This window comes from Rhopalosiphum padi, chromosome 1 (assembly GCF_020882245.1).
Source record: "Rhopalosiphum padi isolate XX-2018 chromosome 1, ASM2088224v1, whole genome shotgun sequence".
NCBI classification, from domain to species: domain Eukaryota; kingdom Metazoa; phylum Arthropoda; class Insecta; order Hemiptera; family Aphididae; genus Rhopalosiphum; species Rhopalosiphum padi.
In genome coordinates this window covers 80,074,656-80,096,997 of record NC_083597.1, presented here as the reverse complement: position 1 = coordinate 80,096,997, position 22,342 = coordinate 80,074,656, and the positions used below count along the sequence as shown (strand labels likewise).

Sequence of the window (22,342 nt, the reverse complement as noted above, 5' to 3'; positions counted from 1 at the left end):
ATTCATCGTACTCACTGCACATAAGGAACGGCGACACAAAGTTTATGCCAATGAACGGTATTCCGACATAAACGGCAAAACCGAACGCGGCAATTGTGGCCATTGCGGCGGACACGTTGCCCATGAGTCCGAGCAAAGGTTTGCTACGCACCCAATCGGTCATCATGCACGTCACCACAGAGAAGACTGCCATCAAGATGAACGCGGATGAGAAGTATGGCACCACCGTTCTAGTGTTGTTCTCCAGCTCGATGTCCAACGTCCTGGACCCAAAACGCGCAGTGGATATGTAACGAAATCGTCCAGAGTCTTCGGCCTCGCCAACTGCGTCCAAGAACGCCTCTTCCCACACCGAACCCCTGTCAAAAATCCAAGTTTCTTGTTACCGTCATGTAACAATAATATTGCATGTCCATTGTCATTGAATTCCACGACGACTGTTTTAATTATCAACGTATACTAGATAGGTACGTATACCTACCTAACGTGTGTACGTTGGTAATCTCAAACTATTATTTATTTAGAATATTTCGAAATCGTAAAATTTTAAAGCTCTTATCTTGATGTGTTATAGATGCAGTAAATTGTTCTAGATATGTCAAAATTTGTCAATATTTATGTATTATCAAACGCGAATGAATGATTGATGTCAGTTTTAGAACTTATAAAGTATATAAGTATAATTGCGATTAAAAAAGCTGATTTAAGTTCATGCAAATTGTAGTGTTGTAAAATGTACTTTCTAATTTCAAATAATTTAGAAAAACAGATGTTTTAGAATAGATAATAAGTTAAAATACGAAAGTTAAGATTTTGTAGGTCATAATATACCAGCGAGAGTTTTATAGATTTTTACCTTAGTAAAGGTAATAGCGTAAAACAAAAGTACAAAATTAAATTATTTGTCTTTATGTTTTATGAATTCATAAAACACGCTGTTACTATGATATATTTTATAAGTACCTATTATAATATTATTTTAAGCTTCAAATTTTAATTTTTTATTTCTTCAACACAAGTTAATTTAGTAAGACAGTAAATTGTATATAATATATACATAATGTATTAACATAATATACAAAATTATTTAATAATACTTTGTTTTAAAAATTACATAATACTTGACATGCGTTATAAATGTTATTTATATTATGTAAATATATCATATGAACCAATTTTGCTGTGTTTATCGAGATTTATATTTAAGCTTATCGAAAAAACTCATCGTAGCATCATAAAATAATTCGCTAACGAGAGTTAGAACAATTAAGTCTAAGTGTTTTTGAAAGCGATTGAATACAAATCATAAATAATAATATTATCATACAATAGAACGCTAAACAATATTTCACTAAAATTTCCAAATGTATAATCATTAAATTACTTTAAAAAGAATATAAATATGTACTAACGATTTAGACGATATAGTAAATTTAAGCTAGTAAAATAATTAAATTTATGGTTTTGCACATGTTCGATTTAATGATTGTTTTTGTTAATAACCTTGAAATTAATATTTATTATATTCATTAAAGTATGGCTATACGTACTTGGTCAGAACTCGGTAAAAACTAACTGAACTTTTAATTATAAATTTCATTATTACCTTTCATCTTGTGCTTTAGTATCAGCTGTAATGAAGTAAACTAGTTGTAACGCCGGTACTCTTGTAATCAATCCATCTTCATCTATTTCAGTGCCACCGAAGTAAACAGGAAACGTATGCGCATCCCACGTAACTGGATTGAACATGATGGGAAACGTCAGCTTCAAACTACCATTGACTACATCGTTCATCACGTAGTCTAGGTTTAAGATGTCATTCGGAAAACACTGGTCTATCCACCGAGCACATATGTCATCATACTTATATACAGTGTTTTCTGGACCCCAAGTGATCGTTGCATTTCGGACAATATCATCAAGTATTCGTAATTCTTTCCATATTTCAACTGATAACATAGTGTCGCCTTGTTTAGGTATAACAATAATTCGACCAAATCGACCTGAAATATAATATAATAATAAATTATAGATATTATATAAATTAATGAAATACACTTTATTTTGATTAAAAACAAAATATTAAATTTTTGTAGATTTTAAATCTCTATATTAAGTACCATTATATTGTTCATTTAACTTTATTATTTTTAAATTCCTATATACAATTATAATTAAAACTAAATTATATTATGCTGTGCTTTTTTTTTATCGTTTTACAGTTTAATATTTATTAGTTTTGTTACAAATTTAAAGTTTTAAGTACCTACTAATATAAATGTTAAATTTTAATAGTAACTTATAAATTGTAAATATAAATTTAAGTATAATAATGAATGTACATAACAACTTCAACTATTCAAACGTTCCATCTAATTCATTTTTAATGAAACTTTTAATCATATTATAACAAACTCGTAGTATAATTTAGTATAATTTTTTTTATGCTTTAAACAAATATCCCTAAATTAATTTAAAAATTGTTTTAATAATGTTGTTTTAATGTTAGATTAAAGATAAACAATTTCTATAGAATATAATACATTGAATAGAAATTACGTATATTAAAAAAAAAAAATAATTAATTTTCTGTTTGTGAAACAGCTATTATTATTTACTTTATACGAGATTGATATGAATCACATAAATATCTTTCATGATTAAAATGTCCCGTTATAACTGTATAATTTAATATAAAAAGATGTTATTAATTTAAAAATGTATTGTTATTTGACCTTTTTTTATCTAAGTAAGATCAAATTTTTCATTTCACAAGCTTTGTATTAAACTTATTATTTAAAATAATTTACAAAACTGTTACGTATTTCGTTCTTTTAGAACCTTGTGAACAGGCTTCTTTTATATTTTAGTATTTTATATTACAAATGTTTATTATGATTTAATAAAATACAATTTTTGTTTTTATTATACAAACATCATAGATTTAAATGAGTTTTGATTGATTAAATTATTATTTTAATTACTTTCTATCTACTTAAAAACAATTATTTTTAATAACTGACATAGGAAATGTTTCATATGTAAAGTAATAAATGCTATAAATTATAAATATAAATATATACAAGTACTTAATTACATTAAATTAAGATTGAGTCAACTTTACTTAAAGTATTTTAAAATATAACAAGCAATATATACACACAAAATATATACTGATGATTTATATTTAAATTCTTATTGTTTCTTACATTATTATACAAAAATTGTAAAATATTATGTCTTTTCCGTACCTGGTCTAGTGATTCGCGTTGGATTAAAAAGTGACGAATAGTTCATCTTAAAGTGGCTCTCAACAATCGCCCGTTCGGTCTTGCCAGGTCCTTGTTCGGGACTGAACAAATATTCGGGATCGATTTCGAATTTTACTCGCTGAAATCCGGTGATACAGATGGCTGTCAAAAATACAGGTACCATAAGAAAGTACCCGGGATGTTTGGCGACCACTAGACCGAGTCTGTAAAATGCTTTTGTCAGCCATTTGTCGATGCATTCTATGCCACAAGTCATGTCTGTAAGTAAAGAAAATAAACAATAACTTAATATTAATAAATCGTTATAACGGAAAACGCACATCACGTGATATGACCATTTCGCGTTTAATACAACTACATATCTTTATTTGGTTTCATAGATAAAATGTAAAAAATGAATGCAATGCAGTAACAAATTATAATTTAAAGCCATGATATGTGATCTTCTTGCAAAACAAAATATATATATATAGTATATTTACGTATTTAATACAAGATCAGTACCTATACCTATAGGTTATAGATATATAAGCAATAGCGGTGAACAGGGCAAGGTCTTTATCAATATACGCCTTCCCTGATGTACACGAAGCTATTAGATGTCATTCCACGTTTCTGAACAAACACTGGAACGATTACAGTATATATGCTATTAATGTGTTCACTAGAATCACCATCATTAAAACATAACATAAAACATTTTGTTCAGAACGTCAATGTTTCATAAGTTGAAATCAGAAAACAAAAACAAACAAAGCAAATATACAATTTAATTAATAATAATCAAATTGGTTTAACAAGAAAATATGATAATGTAAAAATAGAAATCAGTTTATAATTGATTAAACAAATTTAAATAATAATTATAAAAAGGTGGCGAGGCATCCGTATTAGCCATACGCATCGTTCTAATCATTGTCTCTACTCTCTTGAATAATAAGTGTTGAATGTAAAAATAAAAATAATTAACTGAGTTAAATGTAATATTTGGAAATAAAAGCAATACATAATAATATTACGACAGTTAATTGATTTTTTTCTGAAAAAATTATGAAATCTAGGTCCTAGAAACGCAGTTTATTTTTTATTTTTTATGCCGATTATCGTATACATCATTATGGAAATTAATTTAGTGCTATAAACTATATTTCAATAAAATGCATAATTTATATTATTCTATTTTGTTTAACTTTTATTTTAAGCATTCAGCTACTTAGGTAATACTTAGGTATTTTATTTTATTATTATTCTTTGTATCGTGGAATTTTTAGGTATTTAAAATGGTATACTATAGGACATTAAATTATGATTTATTTTTATAAAAATATTAATGTATAATATTTTGTGGTAGTTACTTTACCTATTTATAAACTATAATATCTATATCAAATATTAAACAATTCTTCTTTTTATTAAGTATTCATGTTTTTTTTATACCAACCATGTCTGTTAAAATTTAATCATAGATCAAATGTTCATGTATTGTGCATTATACATGTATTTTAAATGGCTTATTACTTTATTAGAAATAAAATAAGTGTTTAAGGTCTAGATGATTGCCTAATATATTGTACGATATTGTATGAATGCAATTACAATTTTGCGTATATGGACCTATTGAAAGTTCACTTTTACCTATAGTTCCTGAATGATAATGAATAAAAAAAAGTCGTGTATTTTTGGATAAATTTTGTGCTTAAGGAAGCGCCAACGACGCTCTATTGATAAAAATATAATAATGAAATAGGTTTTTTTTTTATCAAGTTAACTTAGAATAATTACCTAAGTTCTTAATGATATAGAAATATATAGAACTTATTTCTGATATAATTTTTAAATTACTAACTGATTATAATAATAAAATGTAGATAATAGTTGTTTTAAGTTAAAAATTAAGTATAATATAATAATGGCTATGGTTAGAGATACATTTTTAACGACTCATTTAAATTGTTTATGTGACATTTTTTATGGATTAAGCACAAATTTAATTAAATATTATCAATCATAAACTCATAAAATGTATGAAAATTATATATTACATTGTATTTTATCAAAAATAATTGATAACATATTTTAGTGTCTAAATTCTAAAGCATAAATACATATACCATAAGCGGTGATTATTATTATAGTTGTTCGTTTACGAGTAGGTTAACAAGTGAGCACCTTTCAGTCACGAAATAATAAAACTACACTATAATTATTCAACAAACTAGTTGTGGTGGTTAATTCGTTATAATAATAATAGTGTAGGAAAACCAATAGTATTTTAGAACACAAATAATTGCATTAAAAAATAATAAATTATGCAAGCTTAATTAGGTGTTCAAAAATATTAACTATTTAATTTATATTAAAATATGAAACCGTAAATTTTTATTTTATATTAGCTATTTTGAATATTACACAAGTTAATCAGAAGCATTAACATTATATATAAACCTGGCAAGCCTGCCTATTTGATGTACACTGATGAGTGATGGTGACGAAAACACATTGTAGTCATTGTCAACTTCGTAAGTTTTAAAGTTATATTTTGTCTACCCAAAATATTTACCAAATAGGTACAATAGTGAAATTATGCTTATTAATATTGTTAAGAAACTGAAATTGTTGTGATCTATACCATATAATTTGGCATAAAACAATAATATTAAGTCATTTATAATAATTATAAGTAATATTATTTATGTTCATATTTCTAAATCATAAATTTATACTTTAAATCGAAAATCATATAATGTTCTGTAAGATGTTTACATTGATGTTTAATTTATTTAAAATAAATTTTAGACATTCAATAAAATATTTTTTAGATCGTGTGAAAAAAGATGCCATAAAAATTAAAATGTTATAATCGTGAGAACAAGTCTGGTAGTTAGTGTCCATAGATCATAAAATATTTAATTTTCTGATTAAACTGAAAAGATAATCCTGTTTAATACCAATAATTTTTATTGGTCGAATTATACGTGGATATTATTACCTACATTTTATCATACATAAACGTATACTTGGCACATAATATATATATAGTTATGTAAAAATATAAAAACATTTTTTTTTTGTGAAAAAATAATAAATAAACTAAGTATCCAATTAAAAGTGTTTTTAGATTTTTTAAAACTTTCGTGAGAGCAATTATTATTTAGGACATATTATATTAGTTGTGAAAAATATTTTTTTCGTATATGTTAACTCTTATCGTCGTTTCGATTTCTTCAAAAAATAATTAGTACCGAAAAGTAATAACCTGCAATAATTTGATATAAGATGTCATCATAGCACGTATTTCTATTTATCAATATAGTATAATATATTATATTTGTATACATTTTTGTATATTAACATTCAATTTTCTCAAACACCAATATAATTACTGAAATATTCTGTTTTAAAGAACTACGTCTACCTACTGCAGCTGACACCACGGCCGTACAACATGTGATTATGCGACCGGTAATCAAAATAATATCTACAAAAGTCTCTGGGATATGACTGTAACCCTCTCTCTTAAAATGTTTTCTGACGAATACAAATCTTAAACGACGCGACGATAAAACACCATATACTATATATTATGTCACATGCATAGTTATATATGTAACCAAATTTTGTCGTATTGTTTTTCGATGTATTAATCTGTGTTGGGAGCAAACTGCAGAGATACCTCAATGAGTAGGCTATTCTTTTTTTTTTACGCTGATGACTGTGTAGACTTGTGATGCAGTTAGGTACTTGATTTGATTTGGATAATTATGTATAGTATACTACATTGTGATGTTATCTTATACTATCGATCCAATTGCACCGTAGCTACGGGGGAGACGTCGATAAACGAATTTCGCAGTCGGATACTTCATCTGACAAATATCCCATTTATATATATTATATTAATATACTATATATAAATGATAATGGCCTATACTTAACCAGAGTGCATGTGTATACAATGTTTCGTGCTGTGTGCAGTTATTACGGGCATTGTCTCCGAGGACGGAATAAAAATGGATAAAAAAATAATAAACGTTATGTATATATATATAATAATAATAATAATAATATAATATTTATCTTATAATAGTAATATCAATGACAAAAACAGTTGTACGAGTTGAATAATTGGTCTCGGTCTACATTCGTCAGTTGTATTATAGCCCGATATAGGTATATCGTTGATAAGTATTTTTACGGACACAGTAATTCGAGTGCGTGTGAAGTACTGTGCGACCGCAGCGTATGCTCTATAGTATAGTCTATACAATGATTATGATTATTATTAACGTCTTAACATAATATTATGCATTGCCGTTAAACAAAATGCGTACATATAATAATATATTATAATATATTGTAGTATGTACTTATATAGACGTGTGTGTGGCGCACCAGTGCAGGTCATAACCGCTCTAATGGGATGAAATCGCGGTTTATTGATGTTTTTTCGTCTGTAAAAGTGTCTAACAATCACTGATGATGGGAAAAATAAAATACTGCATTCCCATTATTGACGTTCCTATGAACATTTTAGTATAATATAAAAAACATCACGTTACAATAAATTAAAATATACTTAGGTATACGACTTGCGATCAACACGAATTATTATTAATGGGAATGGTGCTTTGACGATCCGTACACGGATATACAGTATATAGCATAAGGCTAAATACGATTGACTTAATATCATATTATACTGATTATAAAAATTTAGCTTTTAGAAAAAATTACAACAAATTATGATTGTTTGTTGAATACACACCATGAGCACAATTTAGGAGGTTTTTGACAAGTGAATTATTCTGTAGAGTAGAATCACAAAATAGCATAACACATTATTAAAATAGAAATTTTCAAGAGTTTTGAAAAATTGTTGTTCATCTGATGTTGAGCCACCAAAATCACAAATATTTTTCGAACAAGGTAATATACTGTAGCTAGCGGACCAACAGAATTAATGATACCTACACGGGATACCATCATACAATTAGTCGACATATTATTCCTGTACTAAATGGTAGAGAAAAGTTAAAAGTTAGCTGTTAAGTTTTGAAAACTTAGACGCATTTTGATTAATTACACTGCGTTTGCAGTAGCATATCGGCTATGCATATTATGTTACGCTTTAATGTTTAAGATAACGACGTGTGTCCAAGACAACCCGCAGGTCATAATTGTATAGCATAACAATATGTTACAATTACATTAGATGTACTTAGGCACATAATTAGTACATACTGACGTAGTCACACTTTTAACGTTCCAATCGTTACGAATTCGATGATATAATATAAGAGATACTATGCAACAGGCATCAATCTTAAAAACTGTTTTGTAATGATATCGTGACATCAAGGACTTAAAGTTAGATAGTCTTAACAGTATATATACAAAGAGTACCTTAATTGTCGACAAATTATTCGCAAGAAATTATTTCTAATTTATTATTATACATTTTTATCTAAATTTTTAAAATTTTTACAGTACATATATATATTATTATATCTGTTGTTTTAGTTAATAAATATTTCGATTTTTCATGTCATATAAAGACATATGTAGTGCGTAGACGTAGGTCAATAAATACGTATACATAAACCTGTAATACCTATACACGTATAATATACCTTTAGCTATTACCTGTATTCAATATCTATGTATTAAATTAAAAATAAAATTCTATATATTTCAAATATTTCGAATACGCAGTTTTAATTATTTTTTTATGAAAATCAAATTATTAAATTATTATATGTATAAGGTATAACAAAGTAATTAATAATACATTAAAATTAATAACACGTTTAAAGAACACGAACAACAGTAATAATAATATAATTGTATCTAAGAAAATAGAAATTTATTAATTCAACACGTTTCATGGGTAATTCATGAAAAGTTGAAAAAAAATAAATAAACGAATTGAAATAAAATCTAATAGCGGGGTCAAACATATTATAACGTATGTGTATGTAGTATATTACACGCTTTAGTATTATTATTACTATTATTCGAACGGAATGCCGGCGCGTTAAAATCTCCCAGCGCAAAAACACGTCTCCGCAATGGTGTACGCGTAAGTATATAATACTGAAATCACACACACACACGCACACAAATAACACATTAAAGATAATATTATATTAAATTATAGACGCGCACACGGCACACGCGTCCGCTGTATTCGGACGGGTATGCAGATGACTATACGGCGATAAGTTTACTCGTGGACCGGTGCTCGGCCGACCCCATCGTCGAAGGCATTAATAACTGATATAATAACATTATAATATATTATAAGATGTACGCGTATCCTGAATACGACCTAAATTTTATAACGCATATTATATACGAATAATTGTGACCGGTTCTCGTCAGCCTGATATAATAAAATGAGGAAACGACGCGTCGTTGATAATCATAATAATTGCTATATATAATATTATATTTTTCTAGTATAAATTACTATGATATACTAATATTAAATTTAGATATGTTATACAATTACTTATTGTACTTGCTTATATATATATTTTTTTTATAGGCTGTAGTTTTATTTAATATTATATATATACATATACTTATATGTATTACGATTGTTATTGTCATTATATGCATATATTACATGGCAATATAGGTATCCTACGCGAATACCATAAATATTATGCACGTTCTTTGAATTATCTTCGTCTGCGTAATCATAATATATACATATATATTGATACGTTAATCCGGTTTTCGCACCTATCGAAAATTATTCCGATAATAATAATTCCTATACCTAACGGAATAACGCGTATATATTCGCGTATATTTTATTATATAATATAAAATATACATATAGATATATGTTGAATATGTATATTGTATAATAATATTAAACTAAAAACTAAAAATATTTTTTCATTTTGTTTTTTTATCTTATCATATTTACTACGTACTATATGTGTTTATATATAGATAAATAAGTATATTATAGTCATAAGTACTAACTATTAGATTGTTGTGCTTAATTGTTTGTGTATTATTTTTAAAACATATTATTTAATAATGTCCTGCAAATGCGTTACATTACCGGTTTTATTCAGCCTTAACTATTTAAGCAGGTAACTCATTAATCTACTTCTAAAGATTATGATTTATGTATCTTTAAATCAGTTCGTGTTAACTATAATTCATAAATTATAATACATAATCGCTATTCGCTATGAATTCTCACCGCTGGTTACAGTGCCAACATAAATTATTTTAATGCATCGTTTTGCATTTGTAACTGATTCTAATGATTAATTATTACATCTTACAATATACATTTTATAAGCAATAGAATGATTTATTAAACATGTTATTTAAAAAACCTATAATCGCTATGATAATAAAAGAGGTACACATTGATATTTTTACATGGTAAAATGAAAATAATGAATTGTTAAACTTTAATGTACTCGACAGTATGTCGTATGTGTGTAACTAATTTGACAAAATAGTTTTAAAAAAAATACTTTAGTTTAAAATTACTAATTATATTAAATATATTATAACCGCGCATTACAATATAACGTAATGTAAATTTGTGAGTTCAGATATTTGTATTGTTAACTTAGATAATGTTAATTTATGATAATCCACTGATTTGTTTCATAATTTCACAATATTAAAATTAAGTATGATAATTTAAATACAATTTATAATAAATTATCAAAACTGTTGGACCCTATAATGATTTTAAGTTAATTATAATGAAAAAATAGTTTACGAACCATGGCAGTAGCGGATTCAAGGCAGGCCCGAGGGTTGAGGAGATCAGCCCTCTCCCTTGATAGTTATATTATATTTGAAAGGCCTAATATCAAATCCTGAATATTGTGCTTACAAAATTATATAATATTCAATATGAAAAAAATTGAGCCCTCTCCCTAAAAAATGTTTAGATCTACCACCGACTCATGGGTATATATTTCTATATAGGTAACTATTAAAGACAATTCGTTTTTTATGCGCATCTCTATTATTATAGAGTCCCGAGTCATTCCCAACTTTAACTCAACATGATTAGAAGAAGAATCTTATGATAAGTAATATTTAGATTAATAAAAACAATATAAACATATTATAAATAATGTGTAGTCGAAAATAATCATTGCTGAGCAAGGTTTTTTTACCCAGCGAAATGTATTACAACAAAATAATTGGTATGCCTATGCAACTATAGTCAATGATTTATTATATTTTCAATATCGTTTAAAATCTCCAATTTGAATTTAAGCGACTGGTTTTTTTCCTACCACTGTACTTTAAATGACGTTTTAAGTATTCCGGTGTATACAGACAGCTAACGGTAATGTCAACAATTTTTGCGCTACACACACGGAACACCAAGGCGGTCGGAGAAAAAAGCGGTTATCGCGTGTATAATAATAATATTTAGGTCATATTATAATGAACACCGCGCGAGTTAAGAGTTCGGGTGACAGTATTTAAATGATAACACGACCTAGACACTGTTTTCGTTGAAGTCTCCAACAATAATAAGTATAAATACGCATATCGAAGGTCACCGACGAGGAAGGTATACATAATATTTAGTGAAGTGCAGACGTAGGTCATCGTCATATTATCATTATTGTAGTCACTTTGTCGTGTGTGAATATCGAATACACGCACGCATAATAAAAAAACATATTATATTCTATACGTACGTATTATTAATGTTATTTTATACAAGCGAAATACAATATACATTGTATACGTCATACGCGACGTAAAAATCACGTTTTCATCTCGTGAACCGAAAATGGACGAAAGCAAGTAGCATTTCGTGTAGGTACTTGCACAAACTCACATATATATTGATATGACTATATTATAATATGTATTATAGGTACATCCATTCGGTTGCGTTGATCTAGGTGTAGCATACATCTGTGATACTTCGCCTCATATAATTTTTAAATGTTTATAAATAAAAATTACTATGATATAAAAAAAAAACAAAATTACGTCGTGATTGAACATAGAAGTACTTCATATACGGTATAAATATAAAAATATATTTTTTTTATTCGCAATTGAGAGGCGAGTGTAGCAGGTTATTAAATTGACCACCGCATATACACAAATATAATTTATATATAACCGAGTATAATTATAGACAGCAGATCACCAAATCTTCAGCTATATAATAGTCACGCTGATGATGCTGCTACAACGACCGGCTAATCGACACTGCCGTTTTTACGGTCGATTTGGGTCTCGGCATCCGCCAACAAACGGTCGTATGATATACATCATATACATTATACACGTGTACAATAATATATAATATAAGTATACGGATACCTACGTTTATTGATGGTAGTCCATTATCAACTAATACGGATGGAGCACAAGAGTTATGATATTTTTATAGGTACATAATGTGTATTATATTTATATATTTCTTCTGTTAGATTGCCGTATGATTGTTATAAATATATTGTACAAATATGGTAGCAGTTTGTTTACATAGCGCATGTCATCGCGATCTATACAATATACCATAATTACGATATAATAGGGCTTAGGTCTACAATATCATTATAATATTATTATTATATTTTACACTCTCAGACACAAACTGTAATCAAGATTAAATTAATACCTCAAATTACTATAAAAATCGAATTGGAAAAATGTATAGTAGTCGTCGTTACATTGTTATTATTAATCGTTGAATTCAAAAGTGAAATATACATTACTCCGGGCGAAAGTTCTCTCCGCATTATTGATATTAATTAACGTGACTAAGGTGTTTAAAATATTTTTTTGCTGTTTATATTGTAGTGAATCACATTAAAAGAAAAATTACATATGTTGAACCCCATTAAAAAAGTATAGGTTTAAATGTTTCAAATTTTCAATTCTACTTTATAATTTCAAATAATTATTATTTAATAAGTTTTAATTACATATTATTCTATCAAAAGGATTCTTACCATTATTTAAGTAGGTAGTAATTTTAATGAAATTTTAAGGTGAATAGAAATATTTAATCTTAAATATATTAAAGTAGGTACTAATTCAGCGTATTTTAAAAGTGGTCATATATCAGTATCAGTGATTATGGTTTTATAATAATGAAATTATTTTTAAAAAAGAAGGGTAAACTTACGAGTACATTATTTGTAGTAGATTAACCAAATTTTAAAAGTAACTTTATTTATGTCAAACATTTTTATGTTTGTATATTATTACTTAGTTAGTTTTAATAAACAAATGAAAAAAAAGGTAATTCACATGAATGAATAATTTGGATTGTATATATATATATATATATAAAAAAATTGCTAGTTTATAATATATTTCTATTATATGTTAGATAAAAATTTGGTAAGACTACTGTGAATACTATAGATATATAGATAACCACTGTAAATTTGTTTCATGAAAAACTACTTTCATAGATAAATACATTACGGGTTGCATTTGTGTCACATACACTTAAGTATAATATTAGAATTTTCGTTTGTTATATTGTAAATGTATAAAGCTTGTAGGCCTATATTACGTATTTACGTATGATGATTTATGATAATAAATTCATTTATACTATATTTTACTAATTTAATATTTTTTTTATCCATTTAGTATGATTAAAAATTCTTATACTATTATATTTTGTTAACTTATTAGTAGGTAATTTTGCTGTTTTCAAAAATGTTTAATCTATATTAAATATCTACGCATAAAATAATTTTATCTTAATATTTATTTTTCAAAAAAATAAAAATATTTGTACATATATATTGTACAAATATGTACAAATATTATACGTAAATTATGATATACTGTTATTTATACTTTACAAAAAAGTTTACTTACAAAATAAGTGAGCTATAATCTTAAAATAACTTGACATAGGTATATAATAAAAATTTCTAATAACTTTTATTGCTTAAAATTATTTGTTTTTAATACAGGTGGTTTAAACCAGAATTCTGAAGTATATAGACATACTTTTGTTAGACTTAATAATTATATATTATATAAATATCTTTTAAATTTTATAGTTATTACTTTAATGGATTTTAGAAAATAATATTTGTCAATAGTAAGTTTAAATATATAATAAATAATAACTAATTCATTTAAAATTTTAGGTCTGTTTACATTGTTACAATACGATTACGCTGTTTTAATATCACTTATTTGCAATCAAAACCAACAAAACCATTTACATTATTTTTTTAGTTAAAAAATATAATTAATATTCTTACTCTTTGTTGTTTAGAAACGATGAATGTATAAGCATTATTCTATATTGTAGATAATTAACTTTAACATACAAGTTTTTCGGTAGTATTATTTCAATGTACACAATTCTAAGAAAAATCTAACAATAATTAAAATCAATAGCTCGATAGTTGATTTTTTCAATGTATCTGAAATTATATTATTATTATAGAGGTAGTATATTTTTTTATAGAAAGCATTTTATTCCTAACAATATTACATTGCGTATTGTTATCAAAATCTAAAATAATATAGAACATATTAATAAGAAAATACGTATTTATTTTTACAAAATATTTATGTAAGTATAGGAACAATTTTATGTTTTAACATAAAGCAATAATTGTTAATATACTGACCTCAAGAATGAGTATATCCCGTCTTATTGTGCGTCCAGTTTAGAATTTATCGTAATGTGAGGGATGATTACCGCCACTCAGTATAATATTACGATTGCCGGATCGTTTAATACGTAGTATCTAACCCGTGGATCGTTTGAATTCCTTAGGTACAACAATAACGACAACGTGCAGTGAACAAGTGCTACCGATTGGTTTTAAAACACGACAATAATAATAATTATATTTATAAAGTATATTGTTTTACGCGATACGATGTCACTATATTCAGACGACCGCGGTCCGGCGAGATTTCGGATACGTTTTCGCGCACGTGTACGACTGCGGCAGACGTACCGAACGGACTGACCAACGATACACGGCACGGACCCGGCTAGCGTTCACACATGACACGTAACGGGTTTTCTCTTCCACCATCACGTGTAGGGACTTCAACACGTATTATAAAACGACCGACACACGTATTAATAATAATGACAATAATAATAGTAATGATAATAATATCATTAATTTAATAGGCGTGTAAAGCTATAGCGTCTTAAACGAAGGCTTATCTTCGGTAATGCTCAATATTTGCTTATTGTTTCGTCAAAGCACTTACGCACACGGTTCATTTAGCACAAAATCTGGTTAATCTTTATCCTCGAGAAAAAAAAACCCGATTTCGGGCTCTGTCCTGATCTTGGCATTAGCGGAAGATATTTTGTGTAAGGACTCCGAAGTCTGTAGGCTGGCCATTCCTGCACTACGTCAAAATATACTTCTTAATTTTACTGTTCTTCCGTTTTCGATTGTTATAAGGTCGGTCTATCATAGGCTGGCTCGATTACTTTGTTTTCCTTCCTCTAGGATGCCAAACAAAGCTGAAGAGCCCACTGCAAAAATATGTGTTATCAAAACAGTATTACTCATTTTTTTTTTTTAATTAATGTAATGTAGGTATAGGTATGTATTTTTACATTGCAATAAAATATAACTTTTGTTAATCAGTTTAAGTACGCTTTTCGTTAAATATATTTTAATAACCATCGTAATAATCCGTGTCACTGAACTTGACATTATGCTTAGATTGTATGTCAATGTTGTTTACATTTCATAAGTATACTTATACAGAGGTTGAAAAAAATCACCCTACAACAAAACTTGTTTGGCGTGGCTACAATATTATAAATATACATATATATACACACACATATAATATGCATATAGCATATAAGACATACATCTGAGGCGTTAACCGGTTGAAAGAATTCAGAAATGAGTATGAGTGGTAGGTCGCTAAGTCAGATCTGAGACCGGAGAAGTGGTCATAATAATGTATGTTGATCCTATATATATTAAGCAGTCATTCGACGAGGGCTAAGGCCTGTGGGCTATAACTGAGGAAACAACTTGAACAGTTAGTATTATGTGCGTAGAGTATGCATATAAATACAACGCGATGAACACACAGCACGTTATTTTATATGCATATCTACGCTTAATAGTTAATATACATATTAGTTTATAACATATATATTATTACTATTAGATGTGGCATCATCAAAACAGGTTATTAATACAATATTTTTTTAAGTGTAATCCGTTACCCCAAAATTAATAGTTTTTCATTATTTTTATTTTTATTTTTTACTGTTAGTTTATCCCAACTATTAACAGGTACTGTACCGTGTTTAATAATATTTATTTAAGTACAAAACATTATATTAAAATAACTGAAACGAAAAAATAATTGATCATATTATACAAATTAATCAAATTGCATCAGTTAAAGATTTTTTATAATTAATTAATATAATATGTCAATGAAATATGTACTTAATATTTATGATTATAATATTTTTTTAAGGTAATTAAATATGTATTAAATAAGTATTAATATCATTTTTTTTTTTATTAATACTATACGTATTTTACTAAACTTTAAAGTTAGTATAAACTGTAAAGTGATATAATAGATTAAAGCTAAATGATGAATACTGTAAAAATGAACTTAATTGTATATTATAATAAGTAAAAATGATGAGAGTGACTTATAAGTTATAATCAAATATTAATTAAAAAAAAAAAAATTGTATATTTGTATCATCATTATTAAAAAATTCAACAATTCATATTTTACTTAATATAATCACCCAAAGTGATATTGGTATAATTTATAAAGGTTTTCTGGTTATATATATAGGGCTATAGGAAAAAAATATTAAAACAGGAATGTGGAATTAACTTTTATGATTGAACTTTATGTAATTAGTGAAATTCAAATGAAATATATTTTTTTCAAATAGCATAAAGTATCGATTAAAATTATTGAAGTTTCTAATAACTGAAAAGAAATCCATAATAATATAGCTTTGGTTGATTTTATTTTTTTATTTTAGATCGTTTGCGAGTTCAGCAAACGATGTAAATATGTAATAGTAATACTACTAATACTATTACTTACTATTTCAGAAATATAGCTGGATAACTATCACTGGAAGTCAAAAAATGTATCCAATCCAAATCCGTCAGTATCCGACGAACATAATATTATAGTAATCTCGGAGGGCATTTATCTTCGACTGTAGTGCGTCAGAATATTGGGTTTATGAGGTTTTAATCATCTCAGCTTTCTAATTACGATCCTTGTCAATTTACTAGGTAGGTATACGCCCACAAAATTACAAACGACAAAACGGATCATCACAACGGAACAACAACTAAACTAGTTTTGGTAACTTGTCCTGTGTAACTATATAGATATGAGGAGTATTTTTCCAAATACGACGACGGTTGTTTTTTCCTTTCAAATGCACTTTTGATGTGGGTACCTCTATAATTGTGTTTTTAGTTTTTACAATAATCGTGTTACGTAACACGTACGGACATATTGTATCCACCAGACCACCTAACCAAATATTATACAACACGCGGAAATATATTGGTTAAGTGGTGTATTTACAGTATTTATTTCAGGGGAGTTACGAGGAGAGTAATACCCTCTCCACTCTCGGAAAAAAATGTATACGATATTTTTACTTCCCTTTATTATTATGTACTCCTATGGCATATCTCCTTGAAAATGTACGATACCCCCCCCCCCTGGATAGAAGATCTGAAATAAATACTGAGTATTTATATTAAACAAAATGCAAATGGTTATTGATTAGTATGTCAAAAATTGATGAGATACGGTATAATCTATAGAAGCTGCTATACATATATAAGTACATTCTTAATATATCGTTTTCATATTCGCTACTCACCAAAAATCCAAAACTGAGTTCGTTATTAGTCCTTGAAAGTGAACAGAAGAAAAATCGTGCTTTTTCTTTATCTCATATGTAAATCGATATTGATAGCAGCTGTCCGACCATCTATTGAACATATTACGTGTATAATATTTATATAATATATAAGTAGCTTATATTATAATGTATATTAAGTACCTCATAGGTTAAACCCTAATAAAATGAAAATACTACCGTTTGATCCTTTAAATAACTTTAGGATCTTTTATATTATGTAAACAATTGAAAATAATGTATACATCAATGAAACAGAAATACATAATATATTATGTAGGTACATAAAAATGTAGGAAAAAAGTACAATATTTTTTTTACCAATGACATGGTTATAATTAGGATTAAAAAAATGCAAGGATTTAAACAATTAAAGTAAAAATTGCCATTTAATTTTTTCATTGATATATGTATAATATATTTATAATTAAGTAGTAGGTACTATGTAATAAACTAATAACAATAGGTACTACAGTAGTCTTAACATTATAGACAGTAATAAACGTAAAAACGTAATAGAAAATATATCAGATTATTAGACATCTTTAGTAATACCACTGATAAATTATTTAATTATGTAGTGTTGCTTTAAATCTAATGTTTATTTTGTTTTTTTAAGACCAATGATTGCTGTTTGAATATAATAATACTCTTAGGTACTTGATGGATGGAGCTGTATGTAAGAATTAATACCGGTATCACAAATTAAACAGACCCGTTATATACCATATCAAATAAATTACCATTACGAACTCTTTACTGCGAGCATGAAATGTTGTCCGACATGCGATCACCATGTTGAGCACTTATCCCATTTATTTAATTTTATGTAAAAATAATTTTAAATATGAGTATTAACCAATTAACTAGACAATTATTACATTTAAAAAATGATTTTGAGTACCTATGCGAGACAAATATTCAATTTTTTTTTAAATCACTATTTATTTGCTTATTTTTTAATTTTATCATTTTTAGAACGTTTTAAAAAGTATCTTTATACATAATACAATATAATATCAGCGTTTAATAGTCAATATTTATAGAAGTAAATTAAACGCCATATAACTTATCAAACTTATTTATAAACTAAAAATGTTTAGAAAAAAAGTAAAAAAAAAATAATTAATAGCTTCAACAAAAACTTTAAAATGTTGTTATATTTTATAAGTATAATTATAATATTTTTTTATAATGAGTTTTTTTTTATTTATTTATTAAAGCCTCAATAACTAAGGTTATTACTTATTATCTATAATTAATTTTATTGGTTAGTGGTGATAAACTGAAAATGTATATAATACAAATATAAAATCACAGTATATTAAGTACATTTAACCATAAATAATATTAATACTGCTCTTGTTTTTAATAATAGTATACCTATTACAGTTTTAAATTACCTAGATTTATAATTCATTAGATATTCCAAAATCTATTAAAAATTAAATATTTAAGAGGACATTACATCCGCATGTGTTATCTCTGACTTTCAAAATATGTAAAACATAACAAAAACTGTTTTACTAGGGATATAACTACTCAGGCTGTAATGATAGTAAGTTAAGATTCTAAATTGATATACAATAAAGTTGTGACATAGAGTAATATTACTCTATGAGTTGTAAACATTATCTGTGAAATAATATCTTTTTTATTTTTTTGATATCACTTGTACGAACAAAAATTTATTGTTTCATAATCTATTATTTTTGTGTTATACAAACTTGAACCACTTTTTTGTAGTTACAATAATGAAAAAATAAAAACGATATTTCATAATCAAAGTTCTCTTTTTCATGTGATGAAAATTTTGTTTCTTAGTTATAACTTAAAAGACTGTATTACTATAACCTTGTCGGTTCTTTCCGATGTAAACAGTTTTTGCTATTTTTTACATTTGTAAAAAATAGACAACATAATATGCGTAGCGTCATCTTAATATATTATTAGACTTTTTTAACTAGAATAGTTAACATACCAAATTGATTTTATTGGCTCGTGGCTTCTGAAACCATTTCATTATCTTCGGATTATTACTTGTACGAATCAAATGCAAACCTTACTTTTATTAAAAACTATTTTTCAGCTAATACTATAAATACATATTTTAACAGTAATCTTTTACTTACTTGCGCAGTTAAGCTTAACAATTACCATAACTTACTTATACTATTTATTATCAATCATCAATAATTTATTTATTTTAAACTATAATTGTTTATTTACTGTTTATATTGACTAATATTATCTCTAAATTACGAATAATACATTAAATTTTTGTCTTTTCTTATTACATCATGAATAAAGGTTGTCCAACTTAGAATTTAGATAATATAGTTTCTATAATATGACATGCCAAATAATAACTTCTAGAACAAACTTACTATGGATAAAGCATATAATATTATATAGGAACTTTTTATACTTGGTATTTAATATTGTACATTACATAATAATTAATATTTTATAAATGAACTATCAATTTGGAAATATTATGCAATATTTACAAAATAGAAAAGTTTATTAGAACAGACACCGCGTTTGATATAACACTCATTTGTATGCGTACAACGATTATATGAAAAATATGACGTAAATTGTCGAATACAGTTGGCAATTGTCAAATAGGTTATAATTTATTAGTTGTTGTGATACGAATAAAATGTATTATTTTAAAAATATATTATGATTTCATTTATCATTGTAACAATTAAATGTTGTAAATAAACTTCTGTTTGAATACATCCGTAACTGTGAAATTACCTAATATAGTCCACTAGATTTGTAATGGATTTAGGTTTTTTTTTAATTGTTCAATTCGCTGTATCTAATTATGAGATGGTATAAACTATAAATTAATATTATTCAATATATATTATTTAATCACATACACATTTCAATCTAATTTCAAGCAAATTATAATCGTAAAATAGAAACCGTTAGAATACATTTTTTTTTTATATAAAAGGAAAAAATTACTATCGTATTTGACGATATCATTACACAGTACAAACGTATTAAACTGGTAACGGATCACTGAATCAGTTAATAAGTGTGTAAGACCTGTATTTGGTTCTTGAATTATTGAAAATCGCTATTATTAACTTATAGGTTATACACACGTTAATACACCTAATCTAATAATTATATAAATATTATTGTATATGTGGTATGTGATATGTTACATATTTTGGGGGGATTAGTATTAATATATATTTTGTATTGAGAATACATTGTGATTTAAATAAAAATAATAATATTAAACCTAAAAATATATATGCCAAAAAATTTAAAAATGAGTAAATCATAAAACCAAGATAAATCATTTAAAGCACCAATAGGTTAATTGGCTTAATTGTAGACTATAAGAATTTTTATAAAATTGTAATAATGCTGCTTAAGTATATTTAACAGGTCAGGTAAATATATTATAATTTCGATATTTTTTTTTTTTAATGTTCGTTATAGAAATGGTTGTATTTGTGTTTAAATATAAATATTATAATATTTTTATTTGTCATATAGTTATTTCAATATTATTATTACAACAAACAATATATTGTATTTTTAAATTTATAATAAAATATTAAAATTTACCTATATAATCATATCATATAAGTACGCTAGTTCGTTAATTTTACATATCGGTTACATATTTACATATTTACATGTTTGGTAGTTTTACATATCTATGCTAAATATTGAAGTTATGATGTCTGTAGAAATCAAGATATCGAGTCTGCACTAAAGCTGGTTTCTACAAAGCTGAGAAAATCCCGGCCACATGACAAGTCATGATTTTGAATTCGCTAGTCTTCTGACAATACTTTAAGGTTTATTACAAAATATTTCAGTGGTGACGTCTGGTGCAGCAAAAATATTCATGAAGCATATGTCCATAAAATATATTATTAAAAAACGATAAAATACAGTATAGCGGGTAAAGGAAAATTGTTTGAAATTTAAACTTATTGCACATAATAGGTTAATTTCTAGACCTAGAAATGGATAATATTCGTTGACGATTAACCAGGTTACAGTGCATGCCAATATTCACCGCATTATAAACGTGTGTTGTGTGTATTGTATATGCGTGTAAAGCATTGAATTATATACGCAATAAATTATATTTTAGACTTATTAA

General features: G+C 26.4%; 1 protein-coding gene across 1 annotated transcript in view; it reads right to left on the bottom strand.

The window, feature by feature from the left end:
- The window catches only part of LOC132927930 (patched domain-containing protein 3), a 29,110-nt gene extending 13,844 nt beyond the window's left edge, over window positions 1–15,266 (bottom strand). Inside the window, exons 1-4 of the mRNA XM_060992500.1 lie at window positions 14,909–15,266; window positions 3,255–3,533; window positions 1,607–2,006; window positions 16–359 (exon numbers count right to left, since the gene is read on the bottom strand). Coding sequence (XP_060848483.1) covers window positions 16–359; window positions 1,607–2,006; window positions 3,255–3,531 — 1,021 coding nt within the window. The 5' untranslated portion in view covers window positions 3,532–3,533; window positions 14,909–15,266. The remainder of the gene's footprint in view (window positions 1–15; window positions 360–1,606; window positions 2,007–3,254; window positions 3,534–14,908) is intronic.
- Window positions 15,267–22,342: the final 7,076 nt, after the last annotated feature.